A 12,314-nucleotide genomic window follows, 5' to 3' on the forward strand; every position below is an offset into this window, starting at 1 on the left:
CTACCTTTCACTAGACCAGGTTGCTCAAAGCCCATCCCATCTGGTCTTGAACACTTCCAGGAATATGGCATCCACATCTTCTCTGGAAAACCTGTTCCAGAGACCTCATCATCCTCACAGTAAAGAATTTATTCCTAAAATCTTATCTAAACCAGTTTTCTTTTGGTTTGAAGTCATTCCTCTTTGTCCTCTAACTACATGCCCTTGTAAAAAAATTTGCTCCCCGTCTTTCAGTACCTGAAGGGAACCTATAAGAAAGGCCACAATTAGGTCACCTCTAAGCTTAGTCTTTTTTAGGCTGAACAATTTCAATTCTTTTAGTCTTTTCTTGTAGGAGAGATGCTCCATCCCTCTAATAATCTTGGAGTAGACTAAGCAGACTGTGCTGGCAAGAGTAGATGGTCTAAGCAAAGAGAATATGCATTCCTTTTGTCTATAACATTTTGTTTTACTTGGCATTTCAGTCTCAGGATTTTAAAGTAAAATTAAGTCTATTGATCTGAAAACCTGGTATTTATAAGAGTTAGACTAAAACTTTTTTTTGGGTAATTTTTTGCACTAAAATTAGTTACTAAAATGTTACAACACAGGGTGGTGAAAGAGAAGCTGATTTTCTGTAGCTTTGGAGAGGTACATAGGTACAAATATGTGCTTGCTCAAAGTATGATAATAGTTGAATTGCCTTGTTGACCACATTATAAAGTAGGAATTAAATTGGTCACATTTTGAAATGTCATGTAGATTGACTGATTCTATGACCTGATCTAAAAGCAATACAGTTCTTAATAGCACTGTACCTAATTGTATAAGAGATGAACTGAACATAGTGGTGTTGCTTCTCTGTCTAAAATTAAAACAGCTTCTGAACTGTTGAATGTCACTGTTCTAGCTACAAGACCACCAGGGATGTGCCACCAGAATGAATTCCAGTGTCAATCAGATGGCAGCTGTGTTCCTGATAACTGGGAATGTGATGGCCATCTTGATTGTGCAGATGGCTCAGATGAACATCACAGATGTCCTGCCAGAACATGTCCTCCATCACTTTTCCGCTGTGATAATGGCAACTGTGTGTATCGAGCATGGATCTGTGATGGGGATAATGACTGCAGGGATATGAGCGATGAGAGAGATTGTCCAACTCAACCTTTCCGGTGCCCCAGCTGGCAGTGGCAGTGTCCAGGTCACAGTATCTGTGTGAATCTCAGCAAAGTATGTGATAATTCTGCTGATTGTCCTAATGGAGCTGATGAATCCCCGTTGTGCAGTAAGTTACTATTCAGTATCTGCTATAGACTATGTGCTATGTCTTCAGAAAGAAATTGAATGCTCTATTTAATGTCAAAATGCTTCTAGCAGAAATGTTAATAAGCAGTGTAATTTCAGCTCAGTGGAACTTGCTTTCAGTGAAAAGACACTACAATGATGACTGAGGAATTTATTTGCTATATTCAGTCTTGTGCTCTGAATTCCAGTGTGACTTCCACTGAATTTAGATTTTCATATAACTACATGGGAATGACCTTTGTATTCCTGAACACATTCACTAAAGCAGAGTATGCTTTAAATTCAGATGAAATGTGATTCAGTTCTTAATATTCTCTTTTAAAATTTTAACTTCAAGAATCATTATTAAAATCAAGAAGTTCATGTGTAGCCAGAATTTGTATTTATGTTGATTATGAATTGATTTAAAGATAATCTTTTTCTTTCCTTCTTTCCTCCTTCTTCTCTTTAATCAATGCACATTCTCAGATGAACCCCAGCCAGGTATGATTATAAACTATTTAAATTATTATTTATACAGCTTTAGGTTTGGAGCAGTAAATTTTCATGTATTTCTAGCTATTTTTGAAAAAATTGTTGTATGTACTTTGACAGCCTTCTGTTTGGCAATTGTTTGATGGGATTCAGTACGTGTGATGTTGTTGCCTGCCTTTATGTGCACTGTGTATCTTGTGTTTTGTATAAGGACCACAGTCCACTCTCACACTGCATAACTAATGATTCTGCAGTCTTTTTAGCAGCAGTCTTAGGATAATAATGCAATTGTAAAGACTTAAATTTATCGTAAGGAAGCCTTTGTTGACTACTTGCTTATCTCTTTCCCCAACCCAACTTCAGACCAGGAAAGCTGCACTGACAATAATGCTGGCTGCACTCATGAATGCATTCAAGGACCTTTTGGAGCTCAGTGTACCTGTCCTATTGGATATCAGCTTGCAAATGACTCCAAGACCTGTGAAGATATTAATGAATGTGACCCTCCAGGCTTTTGTAGTCAGCACTGTTACAATGAGAGAGGGTCTTTTAGGTGTTATTGTGATGAAGGATACATTCTAGAAGCCAATGGGAGGACTTGTAAAGCAGCAGGTGAGAAACATTGATGTTAGTCTGAAAAATGATCGCAGTGTCTGAAAACTGTTCAGCTTTGTCTCAGTTTGAGAGACAGGTGTCTGACAATGTGGGAATCTCCCTTGGAAAATATGACCCCCTTCCCTCCAAATTATTATGACTTTGAAATTAAGGGCTTTCAGGCAAAGATATGCAAAAAGGAATAATAGTTCTTTATTAATATACATACATATGTACGAACAAACAAACCAGACCAGAAACCCGGTGGCTGCCTTCTCAGGGCTGTGGGCATTTCCCTTTGGTGCAGTTACAGGCACAGCCTGCAGGGAGCACTGCTGGTGCTGTCATTCCCTGCAGCCTGCAGGGGGCGCTGTGGGGCTGGTGCCGTGACTCCCTGCAGCCTGCAGGGGGCGCTGTGGAGCTGGTGCCGTGATTCCCTGCAGCCTGCAGGGGGCGCTGTGGGGCTGGCGCTGTCATTCCCTGCAGCCTGCAGGGGGCGCTGTGGGGCTGGTGCAGTGATTCCCTGCAGCCTGCAGGGGGCGCTGTGGAGCTGGTGCCGTGACTCCCTGCAGCCTGCAGGGGGCGCTGTGGGGCTGGCGCTGTCATTCCCTGCAGCCTGCAGGGGGCGCTGTGGGGCTGGTGCTGGCGTTCCCTGCAGCCTGCAGGGGGCGCTGTGGCGCGAGCGCAGCCGCGTCTCCCTCACGGGGTAATGGCGGCGGGCTGGAGGGCAGGGTGGGCTGCAGCGGGAACCTGGGAGCAGCGGCTGGAACGGCAGGGACGAGCAGACCCCAGAGTAGCAAACGAAAAGTATCAGAAACTCTGCAGCTGTAGCAGGAGCCATGGGCGTTTCCTGGCATGCAGTAGTGCGAGGTTAGAGTGAAGTGAAAAACCTGGCGCAGTGGCAGAGAAACTGTGGGGCTGGGCAGTGGCAGCCCAGCGCTGGAACGCAGCCAGGAGGGGCTCGGGGTCCCAGGTTTTCCCCTGAGGCACTCAGGTAGATGGTGAGTGGATAGGGTGTGAATAAGTTCCCAGTCCAACAGCTGCTCTTACAAGCAGAGGCTCACCCACAGTAAGTAAGAAGCAGAAAGGGGCTGGGTGGTGGCAGTGGCAGCAGCTCGACCATCCTCCTCCGATGCCAACAGTAAGAGCAAGAACAGCTCAGCCCAGCCCATCACCCCCCAGCCAAAATCTCGTGGTATTGCTGCCCTTCCCAAGAGAATGCCCCTCTGCTACTAGTGCAGCCAGTTGCACTTATCCCCCTTCTCCTTGGCTGTATCCTTTGTCTCTCTTAAGTACCAGTCGTTATTGTCTCTTAGCAACAAATAGGAGAAATTCCCTGTGAGAAAGCAACAAAAGGAAAAATCCTAACCCCCAACTCTTTGCCATTATATTATTGTTCTCTTTTAAAAGAGCTGATGTAATCAGTCACTTAGAGCTATTCAGGGGTGGTGACCTTGAGAATTAAAATTGTCAGCTGAAGGGTTAATTAGAAACTAATATTTCATTGAAATAATATAGTTAAATGAACACTGTTATTTTTAGCCTGCAATGGTAAAAAATAATGTTCTGAAGAAAAGCAACGTCAGAGACTTGCAAGCTATAGGCCGGAATTAACTGTTCATAAAGTTCAATGCTCATGAAGTATTTAAATCCCAGCCTTTCGTAAGGCTTCCCTGGTCCCTATGCTACACTTTGATCATTTGTAAACAGCAAACTTCACTGGTATAGCCTAGATGCCAGTTGTTCTCTGTCTCTTATGTAGTACGCCGACAGGGTGGAGGAGCCATATACCCAGCGGAATTTGCCTCTAAAAGTTTCCTGGTTTAGGGATATATTCAGGTTGTGGAAGACCCTTGCATTTTTCCTGCACATAAGCTTGGCCGTTACTAATTGTGAGTTTCTTGTACATTGCGGTCTTTATGGCTGCTACTCTTTGGTTGTTTTTCAGCATGTTATCTGTGCTACCTAATTACAGCAATCTATAGCCTTCCTGTAAATATTTATTCTCCCCTGTTTTCACATGGTCTAAAGGGGGAAAAAAGAAAAGATGGGTTACAAAGGAGGGAGACCAGGCTGAGCAGATTAATGGAAGGTACCAAAAACTTTGGGAGTTGTAGGAGTGGTAGATGAAGGAGGTTTATGGAAGAATGAATGTTGGATGTCAGCAGCAAACTGGTTAGACGATAGGGAAGGGGACCTAAGGTCCAGATAGGAGCCTGGGGAAGTGTGGAAGGGAAGCGTGTAAAAAGAGTTATGGGGAAAAGCTAAACTAGGTTTAAAAGTCAGCATGGACTGAATATGATACTGTATCTTGGTCTGAGAATTGATTCTAATTTGTCCTTTAAATATGTACATCTAAATACTACTATTTTGATGCCATAAAGTCATGTTAAATTACTCAATATTTTTTTTTTTCTCCCAGTTACTGTCGAATAGCTCATTTAGGTTTTCTTAATTAAAGTCTTAATAACTCATCTAGGTTTATCTTAATTTCTATTCCTCTGACAGAATCTGGGAATTTTCTTTTGCTGGTGGCAAGTCGTAACCAAATCGTTGTGGATAACATCACTTCTCAGTCACACAGTATTTATTCTCTGGTTCGGGATGGGACAAATATTGTGGCTATTGATTTTGATTCAATCACAGATCGTATCTTTTGGTCTGATACAACACAGGATAAAATTTGGAGTGCTTATCAAAATGGGACTGACCGAAAAATAGTAAGTTTTGCTAAGTAAGTTTTCTTGTCTTTTATGGAGAGAAAATGAAGACACTGTATCTTCAGTTAATGAAGGGGAAGAGGGAAATCCATATATAGTAAGAGAGATAACACAGACAAAGTGAACCAATTTTGTAGATGGAAAGCTAGCATTTCATATAGCTGTTTGAAAAAGGAAACTGAGTGCTTTTAAGAAGCCCTTTTTAAACATCAAAATATTAGCTCCTTTTCTTATTAGTAAACTCTAATTTCTTCTGTAGACCTGCTGAAGTTAGTAGAAGTGTTTGGGTTTATGCTTTGCCATCATTTTGAATATGTACATCATGATTCAATCTGCATAATAGACCTAGAAGATACTTGAAACTTGGTTCATCATTTTCCATATCTATAGAAATGAAAAGGGTAAAATTTAATATACTATTTTCTTTCCTCCCCCCTCACCTGCTTTTTTGTTATTACACAGGTGTTTGACAGTGGTGTCACTGTGACTGAAAGTATAGCGGTGGATTGGGTGGGACGTAACCTTTACTGGACAGACTTTGTTCTGGAAACAATTGAAGTCTCCAAAATGGATGGGAGCCACAGGACTGTGCTGATTAGTGAAAATATAACAAACCCAAGAGGACTAGTGTTAGATCCTAGAATTGAGTAAGATTTTTCAATTTTTTTTTTTTTTAAATAAAGATGCTTATTTTATGATGTAACTATTAAAATTTGAGACATGCCCAAATTATATTGGAATTGTAAATGACAAGTGGAAGAGACAACTTAAAACAATTTAGGTGTTTGCAGAGTTGATTAATATTTCAGGTCATGAGGAATTACTGGTGATATGTTGCTCTGTTTAAGTGTAATGATATGGCTTTTTACCTATAAAAGATTTTCCTACATTTGCTTCCTAGTTAAGTATTAACTCAAAATTGTGATGTATCATTTTGTTTGGTGGTATACTATGAACTTGATTGTGATTTCATGTCATATGCCTACCTTCAAAGCCCCAAGTCTAAAATAATTATATGGATTAAAAAGGTACCTTCCCATTTCAGACAGCAAGTGGTATAGACTTAATGTAGACTTAATGAGGATTTGAATTGTTCATGTACAAAAAATTTACTCTTTTTTTGAGGTCTTCAATGCCTTGAGCTCTCTTTACTGCCAGTTTCACTGCTGTTAACATTATCAATGCATACCTGTTAGAGTATAAGCCTATACTAAATTATTATGTAGCAACTGGAAAATGAGATTATAATCAGCATTAAAAACCAGTGACACCAGTAGCTTCTATATGCTGCTTTATTGACAAATAGAAACAGCAGTAGAAGTAACACAGAAATTTTTAACACAGAACTTACTGTAATATCTTAAGTAAGTTTATGTTGCTAAAATAAATTATTTCAGTATCATTGTGTAGAACTGTTTGTAGAAAAATTGCTTCTATTATTTGGCTAATGACTCTTTATTTAATGTTTTTCAATATGCAGCTAGGTTTTTTCCCAGATTGCTAATCACAAGTTAATTTTTCAGTGCTCATGTAATGTTCTGGACGGACTGGGGCCAAAACCCTCGAATTGAAAAAGCCAGCATGGATGGCAAAATGCGCACAGTGATTGTTAATAATAAAATCTACTGGCCCAATGGACTTTCCATTGATTACCCAAATAAACTTCTTTATTTTGCTGATGCTTATCTTGATTATATCGATTTCTGTGATTACAATGGAAACAACAGACGACAGGTGGTTGCAAGTGATCTGGTAAGACATTAATAAGAAACTGTTGTCTTCCCATGTCCCTGCTGATAGTACTTAAAAATATATTATTGTTGTCATAGACTTGGGTGTACTTTTCTTCAAAATTCTTGAGTGAAGCAGATGTGAAGTATTGTATCTGCTTCCTGCTGCTGGAAAAAGAGAAAAAAAGGAGATCTTCAGTAGAATCTGGATCTGCATGTAGACTTAGTGCTTTAGATCGTTCTCATCTGTCCTGTCTGTGTGTATGAAATCTGAAGGTGACGTCTGGCACTACTGCTGCTAGGTTATGCTTTTTCTGTAGGCAAATATATAACAAAAAGCCTGGAGAAACTTTTCCTGGTGTTTTGTGAGTGATTATTACTACTACTCTTGACAGCAGTGAAGGGTTTTTTGCTACTACTTGCTGTGTGCATCCCTTTTACAGTCTATCTCCCAGTGAAGTGCTGCTGGCAGTTTGTAGCATTGTCCTTGTACCAACACAATAGTGCAGATGTTCAGCTGGTACACAGAAACTGGTATCAATAACTATGTGAATGTTTTCAATGATTGACTCTTAAGCATTTCACTTTTGGCTTGAGAGAAAACTAGTGTGAAATAGGAGTCAAGGCAATCTTTCCACTCCTAGTTATCTGAAATCTAGATAAGCCACCTTCTTTGATCCTCTGGTAAATTTTAGGGGAGCTTATCAGGGATACAGATTCTTGACAGATCTGTAATTCTCTCTAGACATTTCCTCTTGTGCTCTTGAAAATCTACAGCTGGCTCTTTATCTGTGGGTTCTGCTTTGGGACTTCTTTGTTAATTTCTCATTCTCTTAATCTCACAGGGTCTATATAGCATTCTAGTTTTTAAAAAAACATATTTTTCTCATTATTAATGAATTGTTTTTAGACAATAGATGATATTTCATTTTTTTCTGAAAAATGTCATTTGAGACACAGCTGCTTCATTATTATTTATTTAAAAATTATGCTCACCTCTGTTGTTACTTCATTGCAAGCTTTACAGAAGTAAATTAGTGATCCACCTGCCTTTTTAGATATTGCAGCATCCACATGGTCTAACTGTCTTTGAAGATTTTGTGTACTGGAGTGACCGCTACACTAATCGAGTAATTCGGGCCAATAAATGGCATGGAGGCAACCAGACAGTTATGATTTATAACATTCACCAGCCTTTGGGCCTTGTGGCAGTGCATCCTGTAAAGCAGCCTAATGGTAAGTTTGTCAAAACAACTTCAGTAATTGCAGAAATAAGCATGCAGTAATGTTGTGCATTGGAAAACCAAAAATTAGTCTTTTCAGCAAGTGAGTTGGATTAAAACAAGCAAATAATTCATACTATTGACTTGCAACTGTTCAATCTGGTGTTAGGGAAAGTAACAACCTAGGCAGCATTACAGGATGATGACTAGCCAAAAAGAATAAGGACGTAGTACTTTCCATTTTCTTGTACTTTGTTCTGAATGTTTTTGCAAGACAATTGAAATATTTTTGGGAAGCATTTTAATAAAAAAAATTCTCTCTGTGGCATACTAGATTTAATTTCTTGTGCAGTAATAATTCTTTTTGAAAAGATTACTGTCATCAACCTTCTCTGAAAGTACTTCTACATTATTTTAGTCAATGAAACAATAATGATAAATAAACCCTATTGCATTAAATAGCTTCTTTGAGATCTTGTGCAGATGATTTCTTGCAGATGAAAGACTGTAAAAAAAACTGAATTATTTTGTTTAGGTAGAGATCTTTCATATCAGAAATTTTGTTATTTCATGGCATGACTTGAAGAGTGGGAAGTGTGTTGATATGAATATTATATTTCAGCATTAGTTATATTTCTTGTGTATGGAGTGTTTCCAGCTAATAAATTTTTTTTTTTTCTTTTTTTCCCTCAAAATATACCCCCATGCCAGAGAAGGTGGAGACTTGCAGCTGACTAAGCCACTAGTACTTTCAGTGCTGATTTGTTTTGGAACAAAACATTTCTCAGACATGTTCAGTACTAAAGCCTCATATTCTCACTGCAAATTGTTCAGTTAGGGCATAGTATTAATTTATTCATCATAATTGTGGTTTAAGAGGTTTTATTTTACAACCCAAGGTTTAAAAAAATCTTTCTATACATGGAGAATTTTTTTCTTTTTCTTCATTGTATTTAGTACATTTTATAATTTTTCATTCTGAATTATCCTATGTGGCCAGGCAAAAAAGGAGGGAATAGAGCACTTGCAGAATAGCAAAACATACTGATGTTGACAAATGAAGAAATAATTGCGTGCTGATTAAAATTCCAGATGCAGTAATAAAACTGTCATCCACTCTCCTAGTTTATAAATAGTTAGATCTTACACTAACCAGTTTAGATTCTTTATACTGATGACATGAACAATATTCTTACAGTTTGAGTTCTGAGTTTATGCCATTATTTTATTGTCATGTTAATTTGTTTTCAGTTCTTGTTGGTTTTTATTTTAGCAACAATTGTGTAAATTCCTGGAACTTCCAAGCTTTTTAGACTAAAGTCTGCTGCAATTCCTAAGGATGTACTCAAAATCTGATTTTTGTTTTCTTATGAGATTACTCATTCTTAAAAATCCTCTTCAGCAGCAGATTTGTGGAAGTGATTTAGGTTGAATTTTAATGTGTAGTAATAATAGCAGTCAGGGGAGACCTTCAATGTCTTTTTTTTTTTTAATTTTACAGCTTTTGATTGACAGTTTCAAAGTGATATAAGAAATTTGGAGTTGAATTCACACTGTCTTTGAACAAGACATTACAACTATTTTCTCTTTAGTTTCGCTAAGAAGTTTCAGCAAATAATTTAAATCCCTCATTTAGAAGGGTTATTGCAATCAAGGACTGCAAATGCCATGGATTTCCCCTGCAGTTAGGAAAACATTGAAATGGAGTTTGAAAGATTTTTTTATGATGCATAAAAGTTGCAAAGACCACTATGATAATGTACTGGTTTTCCATGGAAAGGTGTATCTTGTTACAAGTATATTGTGTTGCTTGTGGTTCTTAGAAATAGTTTCATAATTTTCATTTTTAAAGAAATAGCAAAACTGTCTTAGTTCTGGGTTGATGTTGTCAGAAGCAATGAGACAGAATATTCTCTCTAGTTGTTTATATTGTTATAGTTGCTAATAATTCATTTCTTATTTTCAGGTATTAATTCCTGTGCATCATCCCCCTGTAGCCACCTCTGCTTACTTTCTTCATCTGGACCACTTTTTTTTTCCTGTGCTTGCCCTTCAGGATGGATTCTTTCTCCTGATAACAGGAACTGCATGAGAGGTAGGGCAGTAATAATGAGATGATAAAAAAGAACTGATATTGTCAAATCCATTCCTCTACCAGGCAAAATGCATACTTCTGTGGGCTGCTGCTCATGAAATCAGTTTTGGCCACTCCAGACAGACTTCATTTAGGACAAATGGAATATATGGCCTAGAGGTTTGGAGACTGATTTGGGAAAGAACTGAATCAGAGATTCACATTCTTAATTTCTCTATATAGGAAGCTTCAAATCACTGAAATTTAATTGCAATTATCTTTGGGATGAGCCAACACTAGAAATCTGTCAGTCAAAACATCCTTTTCTTTTAAAACTATCTAAATGTTAAAGGCCAATAAATTATTTTCCCACTTGATACTTAGCAATGTGCTCTTTAAAGGGCTGTATTGCATTCGCATTTTTCTTAGTCAGTAGCAATGGAATTGTCAATTTATGTAATCTGAAATGAAGTGTGAATTCATTTAATCTATTACAAAAAAGTGGGATTATTTTAGAAATTTGCACTTGAATTACTCTTTGTTTTCACAGTTGAGCATCCTTTCCTTATTGCTGTAAGAGATAATATAATTTATGGAATTTCTCTGAACCCTGAGGAGAAGACAAATGATGCTATGGTTCCAATAGCAGGAGTTCAAAATGGTGTTGATGTTGACTTTGATGACTCTGAACAGATGATTTATTGGGCTGAAAATCCAGTAAGTTAGTATTTCTGTTCAAAATGTGCACTAAATTAAGACCTTTTAAATTTTATTTTATTTTTAAAAAGTGTTTTGGACTGAAATAAGTTAGCATTGCTGGTAAGAATTTTGATAAATTGAAAGGAATGAAGTGGAGGGGTTTTTTGTTGTTGTGGTGTGGTTTTTTTAATTTCTTTTTTTGTTTGGTTGTTTTCTTAGTACAAGTAAAGAGGCTTCATTTCTGTAAAGTAGTTCTTATTTTTGTCAGCCTGTGAGACGGATGTGATAGGAGATATATTGACTCTCCAATATGTCTTCACCCTTGGAAACTTAAAACCAATTCTTCTTGTCAAGAAAAGCAGTAATTAAGTCTTGGAGAAGGATGATGATAGATAAGGAGATTTCTGTAATTATGTTTTAACAGAAACAATTCACACAAACTTATGTTTTATCCACACAAGATTTTTGCTTTTTTCCCCAACCTGCCTTCTTTACATTTTGCAATTCTAAAGTAAATACAATTTTAAAAATAATTAATTTTAAAGTGTATTCTATGCCACTCATAAAGAAATTACAATTTGTTTAATGATTTACTCTTTTAAAGTTAGAATATTTAGTTCAATGGTGTATTTAAATAGACCTATTTAAGCAAACCTTTGCTCAAAAACTACTTAAGTACTTGGGAATCTGTTTCATCTTCCCTTTCAGTCTGAAAAAATATTCTTGGCAGATGTCAGCCAGCAGACACAGCTGACATATACAATAGTGTAGGAGGTCAAGGGCTCATACATCCATTAACAGCAAGTTAAATCCTGGCAAGTGAAATGACAGGTGCCTTTGCAGGCCAAGTGTTAGATGTTAGCTCTGCTCTAGGTAGGTCTTGACAAAGCCTGACCAATGTGTGCCTCTGGCCTGTGCCTCTTAACTGTGTTTCTGATCTGCAGGCCTCAGGCTTCTGTTGCTCCCAAACAGAGCTGAGACCTGTGTCAGTCATGGATCACGCTCTGAAAAAAATATATTCTCTAGTTTCTGTGCTCCATTTTTTATTTTTGGTTCTGCTCTATCTCTGCCTCTGCCTTCTCCCTCCTTGAACTGTGCTACAATTAGGAAAGATTGCAGTATAAAAGAAGTGCTAGTGTAGTTGGAATAGAAAAGTGTTTTCTGCTCTTGGCATTTTTTAACTTTTGTTATTTCTTTTTTTCCAAGGGTGAAATTCACAGAGTGAGGTCAGATGGAGCCAACAGAACAGTATTTGCTCCAGCAACTGTTATTGGTGCTCCTGTTGGTCTGGCACTAGATTGGATATCTGCAAACCTGTATTACAGTAACCCAGGGACACAGTCAATAGAGGTAATTATTTAAGAGGGACAATTGGAAAATAAGAGCCTAGATTTTTCACTGCTATGTATATAGGTTGAAACATTTATTGAGTGAAAAATTAGATTTATTTTAAAGTGCAGTCCGTCTGCACTTTACAAACTTGAATAGAAACTTAAATTTGAACATCATCAAA

At 37.7% G+C, this 12,314-nt stretch overlaps 1 protein-coding gene across 1 annotated transcript in view; it reads left to right on the forward strand.

Moving 5' to 3' along the window:
• The window catches only part of LRP2 (LDL receptor related protein 2), a 107,223-nt gene that overhangs the window by 46,181 nt on the left and 48,728 nt on the right, over window positions 1-12,314 (forward strand). The window contains exons 25-33 of the mRNA XM_056495832.1: window positions 890-1,267; window positions 2,125-2,373; window positions 4,864-5,075; window positions 5,538-5,722; window positions 6,599-6,827; window positions 7,864-8,041; window positions 9,995-10,123; window positions 10,653-10,819; window positions 12,008-12,151. Of these exons, the coding sequence (XP_056351807.1) occupies window positions 890-1,267; window positions 2,125-2,373; window positions 4,864-5,075; window positions 5,538-5,722; window positions 6,599-6,827; window positions 7,864-8,041; window positions 9,995-10,123; window positions 10,653-10,819; window positions 12,008-12,151 (1,871 nt within the window). The remainder of the gene's footprint in view (window positions 1-889; window positions 1,268-2,124; window positions 2,374-4,863; window positions 5,076-5,537; window positions 5,723-6,598; window positions 6,828-7,863; window positions 8,042-9,994; window positions 10,124-10,652; window positions 10,820-12,007; window positions 12,152-12,314) is intronic.

The sequence above is a fragment of the Oenanthe melanoleuca genome, chromosome 7 (genome assembly GCF_029582105.1).
Source record: "Oenanthe melanoleuca isolate GR-GAL-2019-014 chromosome 7, OMel1.0, whole genome shotgun sequence".
Taxonomy (NCBI): domain Eukaryota; kingdom Metazoa; phylum Chordata; class Aves; order Passeriformes; family Muscicapidae; genus Oenanthe; species Oenanthe melanoleuca.